The 9,777-nt window shown below is 37.4% G+C and overlaps 1 protein-coding gene across 1 annotated transcript in view; it reads right to left on the bottom strand.

Annotated features, from left to right (window-relative positions):
• Positions 1–2,802: 2,802 nt before the first annotated feature.
• The window catches only part of CHRNA9 (cholinergic receptor nicotinic alpha 9 subunit), a 10,126-nt gene continuing 3,151 nt past the window's right edge, over positions 2,803–9,777 (bottom strand). Inside the window, exons 4-5 of the mRNA XM_006922453.2 lie at positions 6,800–7,332; positions 2,803–3,348 (exon numbers count right to left, since the gene is read on the bottom strand). Coding sequence (XP_006922515.1) covers positions 2,807–3,348; positions 6,800–7,332 — 1,075 coding nt within the window. The 3' untranslated portion in view covers positions 2,803–2,806. The remainder of the gene's footprint in view (positions 3,349–6,799; positions 7,333–9,777) is intronic.

Below are 9,777 nucleotides of genomic sequence, written 5' to 3'. Positions count from 1 at the left end.
CCTTGTTTCTGTCACAACTTTGATTTGGTTGCCAGAGGAATGAACAGAGCCTCTGTTATCTACAATATATTTTTTCTTCTCCATAAAATATATTTTTTAAGCCTACACTTTTCTCCAAAGTTCCAAACACATGTTCGACTACTTACTAGGTATTTCTACTGAGATATTCTATAAGCATTTCCAACTCAAGATGTTCTAAACAGAATTCTTCCCTCCAAAACCTACTCCTCCTTTATTCTTCACCTCAGTTGTCTGAGATAGAAGCTCAGAAATATTCTCCTTCTCTCAAACCCCACATTCAGTCACCAAGTTTTGTCTATTCTAGATCATCGTTTGTGACTCATTTTCTTACTCTCACTGTCTTGAGTTGAACCTTCATTATCTATTTTCTGAATTGGTAACAAAAAAAAGAAAGAAAAAGAAAAAAGAAAAAAAAAACATTTCAACAGAGCTTTTTGCCTCTTTCTTTTCTCTACAATTTTGTAGTTGCCACCACAGTCTTATTTCTGAAACATAAATCTAACACTATCACTCCCTTGCTTAAAATTTTTTCGTGGCTCCACAACGTTTTTAGGATAAAGATCAAATTATTTTAGCATGGCTCAATAGAATTATCTCAATCTGGCAATAGACAAATCTATCCCCCCAAATAATCTAAAATACGGAAAAAGTTATAGACACAGAGTTGCTAATTAGGTACTCTATTAGTTTCCTATTGGTGTTGTTACAAAATACCACAAATTTAAAGCCTTAAAATAACACAGAGGGAAGATAAAAAGATCCCTGAACTTTGCAACCTTGGATTTATTTCTGTGTAGATGAATAACTTCTATCTGCTTAAGTCACGGTTCAATGGGCTTTCTGTTATTTGCCTCCAAATGCAACTGTAACTGAAAAAAGTACTTCTATAATTAAAATAAAGAAGAAAAATTGTCTTATTCCAAGTTCGTTTCCCGATTCCTTGTTATCAATTCCATGAATACACCAAGGCCTCTGTTCTTCTCGGCTCTTCTCACGCTCTTTCCCCTAATGCCTCTTAATGTCTCTCCATCTTTTTCTTTGTCTAACAAACCCCTGCTCATCCTTTATAGCCGAGTTCAAATGTTATGCCCCACAAAGTCTTTCCGAGGCTTTTCTTCAAACAGATTTATCATCATTGTTCCCATGGCATTTTGTCTATTTTTCTATGATAGCACTTTTTACACTGTATTGTTTTCTTGATTGTCTCCTCTACTGAACTGCAACTAACATGTGAGAAACTGGAGAGTCAAAACCATATTTTGTATTTCTTCCCTCAAAAGCTGACATAACACTCAGTACATAGTAGGTGCATAATAAATGTTTTTCAAATAAGTAAACACAAGAATAAAGAACAATGTCTATATGTTTAAATCAAATACCATCCTCCCTTTCCTCGATTAATCCCTGTTTTCACTCTGTTCTTTTGGTTTTAGTTGATAAAAGAATAGTTGAGGAGTTGGAAGTTAGGGTATGGGTATCAGTACTTGGACCATTTTAATGTGGAGAGACCATTTTAATTAAGGTGGGAGTGGAGAGACTTTGAAAACACAATTAATTAAAAGTAGGAAAAAATTGAGAAGGATAGTAAGTAATGTAGGGCAGAAATTGAGAAGTAAGAATGAGAATCCCTCAATTTCTCATATCTTGAATCATGATCTTGACGTAAGAGTTTGTTCATTTCCTTCTTCCTGGGAGGGTGTTTGTACCTGGCTGTTTTTAGATTAGGCTCTGGAAGTTTGCCATAAACCTTCATGATGCAGTCCCGCTCCTTGTTATGGTGGGGACTAAGGCAGCTCTCACCTACGTCATAGAATTAAGAATGAGAATCCCTCAATTTCTCATATCTTGAGTCATGGCCAAAAGCAATGTGGCTTTAGCAGATCTGGCCCAAACTAAAAGTCACAGTGTTGAGGGTTTGAATTCCAGCTCCACTTAACACCTAGTTGGATGATGAGGAGGTAGGTCACTTATGTCCATCTTCCTTTGACACGATTTCTTTCTCCAAGAAAGAGGACTAGAAAGACTTGCCTGCCCAGCTCACAGAATGTGCAGATCAAAAGGGATCAGTCTTATGGATAAGATTTGCTATGACACCCAAGGCAAATGTGAATCATGTAGCTTTATTACATGTAGGAAAAACTCAATAAATATTTGGTGAATAATTGAATGAATGAATGAATGAATGAGCCCAGTTTGCTGATTATCTGATTTAAATCAAAGACTAAAATATAGGAACGACTTCATGTTTAGAGTTTACATGGGACATCACCAACATATATAACATCATCATTACAAAGAAAGCTCTTTTCCCTCTTAAGTTGCTAATCCTTAGACTTTCTTTATATGGGACAAAACTTTTTATTCTATCATTTGTGATATAGCTTGAAATGCACTATGCATCAAGATTTAAATCACATTAAGGAATATATGACTATTTTCCTTTTTTAAAAGCATGCTTTAATATGAACTAAAGGGAAATTTGTTTGTTTTGTTTTAAACTTTAAATAGTAATATTTGCTGCACTGCTAGAAGGGAGAATAATGTGTGGTCTAGAAGCCAGCTATTTACCGCTCTGGTAGGCTATAAAAGAATCCTTCTCTACTTCCTCCATCTTTCTATTCAAGAAATTTTGGACCTCCTGCTTAAATTTAACCTGACGGTTAGCTATAATATTAATTTGAAGTTAAAAATTAACAATAAAGGCTACATAACATCTATATATCTGACTTGGAAGACTATTAAAGTAGATCACAGGAAATTATATTAATCCCATACCAAATACCCACTAATCTGCTCTTGCTATGATCAAAATGGTCATCACAAACACCATAATGAAAAATATCCACATGAAGAATCGGTCTATGACTTTTGCAACTTTCTTCCATTCACCCCCCTTCGAATTGGTGGCTTTGTGGTCTTTGAGGCATTTGGCAATGTATTCAATATTCCTTGTCAATACTTTGTACCGTGCACAGTAACTACCACCATCCTGCTGGTTCTCACCCTCGTACTCCAAGTCATTCTTTAAGAGTTTGTTCATTTCCTTCTTCCTGGGAGGGTGTTTGTACCTGGCTGTTTTTAGATTAGGCTCTGGAAGTTTGCCATAAACCTTCATGATGCAGTCCCGCTCCTTGTTATGGTGGAGACTAAGGCAGCTCTCACCTACGTCATAGACAAACAAGATCCTGGACATGTATTTCAGGATGACCACCCTGGCCCAGTGTGGCACTGGCCGGGCCTCGGACCCACAGAAGTGGATATTCATCACCATAATGGTCAAGGCAGTGGAGGCTGTGATCAAGGCCATCGTGGCTATGTAGTATTTGCCTGGAAAATAAGAGCAACCAAGTTAGCTTAAAATTGTCCTCAAGTTTGGCTCAAAAAACAACCACCTATTATAAAGAAGCTGTGTACACTAATGATTACTAGTATAGACTGCTGAATCAAACTTCTTGGGGTCAGTTCTCAACTCTGTCACTCAGTAGACTTGTGGTCTGAAACAAGTTATATAATTCTGCTAAGCTCAGCTTTTTTTCTTTGTAAAATGGGTATAATAGTATCTAATTTATAGGAATATGGTGAGGCTTGATTGAGATGATACATGTAAAGTCCTCAGCACTGTCCCTTGCATTGAGTTAATAGGTTTATAAATGTTTTATGAGATCAGGATATGAAAATTTCCACTTTCAACAAACAAACAAACAAACAAACAATTAAAGATCTTGGCCAGTTCTCAGAATTATCTTCAGATCTCAGTATCATGAAAGCTCATTCCTATTGAGTAAGAAAGGAGATACTGTGTCCCTATTAGTCATTAACAAGTGATCACATAAAGCAAATATCCATGAAAAGAAAAATTAAAGAAGGAAACAATAAAGGTAAGGGTATAAATTTATGATATATAGAACAAAAAACCGAGAAGATGAAGAAAACCATAAGCAAGGTATTTGAAAAGAGTAATAAAATTGATAAACTTTCAATAAGGCCACTCATGAAATGGAGGTAGGGTGGTGGGGGGAAGAGAAAGAGAGAGAGAAGATGCAAAAGAGGAAATAACAGAATAGAAGTTTAGAAAACAATAAAATAATATAAATAGCTGATAATAATACATGTGAAAAACCTAGATAGAAATGGGAATTAATAAAATACTTGTATTGCTCATTCCCAACAAATGCTCTAGGGCCAAAAGTTTTCATAGATGAGTTTTACCAAACCTTTTTTTTTTTTAAATACCTACAGCACATGGTCTTCCTAGGTGGTCTCCCATCCAAGTACTAATGAGGCCTGACCCTGCTTAGCTTCTAAGATCAGACATTGGGCTTGTTCAGGGTGGCCATAGACCATGGACTGTGGCTCCATTGGGGTGTGAACCCAGGACATTCTGCATGTAAAGCAGATGTGCTAACCACTACACTATGGAACCACGTCCTTACCAAACTTTTAAGTAACAGATAAATCATATCTTATGCAAACTGTTCCATATTAATGGGGTAAAAAACAAAACCTACATGATTATTTTATCAGATGAAGACAATACAGTTGATAATGTTTATCATCTGTTTATTACTTGTTAAAAGCTCTGACTAAACTAAAAGTAAATGGGACCTTTCTTAATATGGTAAAGGCTATTTTTTTAAATACCTACAGCACATGGTCTTCCTAGGTGGTCTCCCATCCAAGTACTAATGAGGCCTGACCCTGCTTAGCTTCTAAGATCAGACATTGGGCTTGTTCAGGGTGGCCATAGACCATGGACTGTGGCTCCATTGGGGTGTGAACCCAGGACATTCTGCATGTAAAGCAGATGTGCTAACCACTACACTATGGAACCACGTCCTTACCAAACTTTTAAGTAACAGATAAATCATATCTTATGCAAACTGTTCCATATTAATGGGGTAAAAAACAAAACCTACATGATTATTTTATCAGATGAAGACAATACAGTTGATAATGTTTATCATCTGTTTATTACTTGTTAAAAGCTCTGACTAAACTAAAAGTAAATGGGACCTTTCTTAATATGGTAAAGGCTATGGGCCAGAAGCCTAGATCAAATACTACTTTTATGAAGAAAACTTAAACACATTTCTATAAGATTGGAAGTACATTTCATAGGTGCTACAAATAACAAATTATGATTGTTAATAAACATTCTCAAGGTCTGTGTACACCCTTCCTAAAAAAGATACATTTCATACTACCACAGAAACAGAACAGGTAATGCTTTCAAAATTTCTAAGAAATGTCCTAAAACATCTCTCTTCAGAAACTGAGCCAGCTCGTTATTGAATGTCAGTGTTAAAGAAGAGAGAAGAATCTGCCAACTGGTCCTGCCTCAAATAGGGTTGTGATTGGATGCCATCACTGTCAATCATTTCTGCCTCAAGAGAGGTAATAAAAATGCCAATACCTCTCTTCTTCTTTATTAGTAGTGGAGTAGGGGGAGGGGAGAAAACCCTCTGTGTCTATTTCTTTAAAAGGAGTATGTGCTTGTGTGTCTGTATGTGTGTGTTTGTCTGTGTGTGTGTCTATGTTTTGCTTGGAAAGGCATAACAAGAAAGAAATCTCCGAAGAACCAATGTAGTAACATCTGAATATTGGGTAATACTGGATTCAGTAAAGGGTAAAAGGGTGGAACAATACCTCTTTGATATTAATCTCTAAGTCTCTTAGTGTTGTGAAATCTCTCTTCACTGCTTACCTTAAGGAACTAAAAATTAGGTCTAGCTTCTGATTCAGGTAAGCATCTATTACAACAGCATGTCACTAAGAGGTGTTGGAGCTGAATGGTATCCTTGTGACAGAGAGTAGGTGTTGAAGATGTTAGGAGGGATCTCAGTATAAGGAATGTAAATGGGAGACAGAAATGGTAGTCTAAGTTTACAGTCCCGCCCTCAGAGAGACATTTCTTTATTACAGATTTTTTAAAATGTGCTCTAGTTTAGAATCATCTCAGATTCCCAAATGTTGCTTAAGATTGTAAATCAAACTCTCTCAGTATAGGAAACTTCATTTTAACAAGACTTCCCACACCTATTATACCAAATAAAAGTTGAAAATTATTATATTAAGAGTAGATGGTAGGCTTAAAAATCCAGTTCATCATTTCTACCATGTTTGCCACTCTTCCCAAAAAGAGACACCTTGGGATGTGAAAAGATGAAATTAGCCACTGTTTACTTGGTACCTATCATGTACCAGGTTCTGTGCTAAGCAACGATACATAAGGTAGTAGTTATTCAAATTTATAGCAGAGACTCAAAGATTAGGTAACTAGTCTAAGATTGATCAAGAAGTGAATGGTGAAGTCAGAGTTTAAATGCAGATTTCTTTGACTTCAAAATCAAGATAAGGCCTTTCATTTATAACCAGTGTTTTTTTAGATTTGAACAAAAAGTGCATCAAAATCACCCAGAAGTTTTGTTAAAACATTGTAGCCCTTGCCCCCAGAGTTTCTAATTCAGGAGGTCTAGGGTGGGCCCTGAGCATTTGCATTTCTAAAACAATGTTGTGGGTCTGAGACCACACTTTGAGAACTACTGCTCTAAACTATATTGCCTCTCAGTCTTCTTTTGTGTCAACCTGGAGACCACAAGACCAGTTTCGTTTGCAACAGCCACATATGTATTCAAAGATTCTAACTGAAGACACTAAATAAAGCAAGTGACAGCCTGTGCTGAGTATGAAGCTAACCTAACTGTTATGAGTTTAAAGGCACAAACATAACCCCGATCACTACAAAGTTAGGCTCAAAGTGTAAGACACTTGAACTCACCTATCAGAGGGACATTTTCTGAGGCTGGCATGATCTCTGCCACCATGAGCTGAAATACAGTCATGGCCAAAAGGATGGTCACTCCCAGGGAGACCTTTTCTCCAGAGGCTGCTGGGAGATAAAAACTCAAGGGAGCCAGAAAAGATATGAGGATGCATGGGATGAGGAGGTTGACAATATAGAATGAGGACCTCCTCTTCAGAAGGAGAGTAAATGTCACATCCGGGTAAGGCTCAGAGCAGCAGCCATAGGAGATCACATTCTTCACAGCAGGCATGCCATGAACCTCCCACTCTACATCTTCAATGAAGTCAGAGAGGTCTCCACTATCCAGGGAGTTGAATATGTCCACCTGATTGCCATTGTAAGTCCAGGAACCAAAGGTCAGGTTACACTGCTGGTTATCAAAGGGAAAGTAGGTGACATCTACCACACAAGAGCTTTTGGTGATGACTGGTGCATCCCAGGTGATCAGCCCATCGTACCGCAGGACCACATTGGTGTTCACAGGCTCAGAAGATTCATCATCTGCCCTGGAGGTTATGGAAGGAAAATGAAAGCAACTTACCAGAAGAACTCACTAACCTATTACTCCAGACAGCTTACCAACCTGTGCCCATCACTTTAGTGTCTTTGGCAATGAATCATCATTCTCCTTATCAGCTTGGTTTGAAAATCTGTAATCAACTCTTAATTTTCCCTTTCTCCATTTCCTGTCACTAGTCAGGGCTGAGTTCTCTTGGATCTTCCTTTAAGCATCTCTGCTCTATGTCCTTTCCTCTTCATTCCCAGTGCTATGATCTTGGTAAATGTATAATGATTTATACATCCAGGCAAAAAGTAAACCTGTCAAAGCTAAAATCTGCTTACCTGATTTTGTTAACTTTGGACACAAGAACATTAAAACAACTTTTTGTCGCTGTTGGAAAAATTGTACATATTTACTGAAGAACATTTGGAAAATAGAAAAAAAATTCTTTCACCCATAATCTAAGAGATAATAATTTATTCTGGATAAATTTTCTTTTTGTTTTATTGACATTTATGCCTGGCATTTTTGGGTACAGAATTTCTGTTTTCATTTGGAAAATACCATGATAGAAGTTAGGATTTTCTGTCAAGGGACACAGCCAGCCAAAGATAAGTCTATAGGAAGGGAGAAAGAGAATGCATACTCCAACCTCACTTTCTTTTCTTCCTCCATTTGCCCACTGGCCTTCCCCATTGGCCAAACCTAACCAGAAACCCACTGTCTGTAAACATCACCCCAGCTACTCAAGAGGCGTTTAAAGACATTACTATTTATTCACTTCATGACTCAAACTGTTTTATATCTCTGGTTTCTCTGATCATATTATTTTATGGCTCAAAACTTGCAAGAGTTTTCCATTGTCCACCAAATACTTCCAGAGTTTCTTTGTTTAGTATTCTAGATGTTCCACGATCTACTCCAATTTCACTTTGCAGCCTGATGACTCCCACTGGTTTCCTTCACTCACACTCCACCAGCCAAGGCTGAAACCCTAACAGATCTTGTGAGTTTCTCTCTTTTACTCAAACTCTTTTCTCTGTCTATAATATTCTGTATGTATAAACCTAATACATCCTTCAAAACCCATCTTCTCTGAGAATCCTTTCCTGCCTCTCCAGTTGGATGAAATTTCTATCTTTAAATGAACATGACACTTTATTTTTATGTAATAAGGGATTTACATTTTTACCCTGTGTTATAGTTTTTACATACATTTCTTATTAGACTGTTCCTTCAGGCCAGAGACTGAGTTTTAAGATCCTAATTTATCCCTCAAGACACTACAGAATGCCTTGCACAGGAGAAAGATTTAACAAAGAAGGGTAGGTAGTTAGGTAAGTGGATTGGTTGAATAAATAAGGTTCATTCTCATTTAGAAAGTGGAATAAATTTATAGAAATATCACAGAGATTTTGGTTCAAAATCTGGTTGGGTTTTGTAACTTCAAGCAAATCTGCCTCTTGGGAAAATTTATTGTTTAAGTTATTAGTTATTATTTTTTAAAATTACTTATCTTTTCTTGAACTTCTACTCATTGTCTTGGATTCAGGCACCAGTGGTGAATCTGGATATTAAGCATCATCCTGCCCAACTATCTTTATCATCCCTGACTGGATCACCTCTTTCCTCTCCCCACCACCATTCAAGAAGCCCATTTTGTGGTCTACAAGGTTCTATACCAGCTTCTGAGAAATAGTGACATTATATCTGGGCTCAGAAGATTCTGCGGGTCTAGGGATTCAGCTAGAAAGACCAGGGTCAAGGAAATGGCCATGACTCGGGTAGCTCCTTTGCCTAATCCTATAATTCTCTTCAATTCTCATTTTAGTTGACTGAAAAAGTGCAAATGACATCCATCCACAGCTACATTTAGAGTTTCCTCTAAATAGTAAAACTCTGACATTACTGAGAAGAACATAAAGAAGAGAGGATCTGTAATATAACTGTCGGTGACAGAAGATCAGGGAAAACTATAGAGTTAACCCAAAGGAACAGAAAAGTATTGATTAATCAATGTGGTGAAAGGTTCTGTGTGTGAAAGGATGGGGAACAGAACTCACATCTCAAGCGGAGGAAGGAAGAGAGGATGAGGATAGAATTTAATAAAGCCATGGAAAGTTTGTGTGAGCTCATAAGCACGTAACTGGCTTCTCTGACAAGAGAAGACTGGGGTAGGCTTAACTTACATTACCATGCAAACTTGCAAAACAGCATTTCAGTAGGAGCTGGTCACTGCTTCAGCCAATCAAAGTGAGAAGGAGAAAAGAACCAGCATTCTGTTTGTTTTCCAGGAAAAATTGTTTTATAGAATGCTGTAGATGATCTATGTAAACTGTATTCTCTGATTATTCCCCTGCACCCTGTGGGTGAGAGGAGGTAATGGACAACAGGTTTCATTCTCACCTTGTGTGTGTAGGAGAGAGAGGGAGAAGGAGGGGAGGGAGGG

Source organism: Pteropus alecto, unplaced genomic scaffold, assembly GCF_000325575.1.
Source record: "Pteropus alecto unplaced genomic scaffold, ASM32557v1 scaffold57, whole genome shotgun sequence".
In the NCBI taxonomy this organism is placed as follows: Eukaryota; Metazoa; Chordata; class Mammalia; order Chiroptera; family Pteropodidae; genus Pteropus; species Pteropus alecto.
This window is presented reverse-complemented; position numbering and strand designations above follow the sequence as displayed.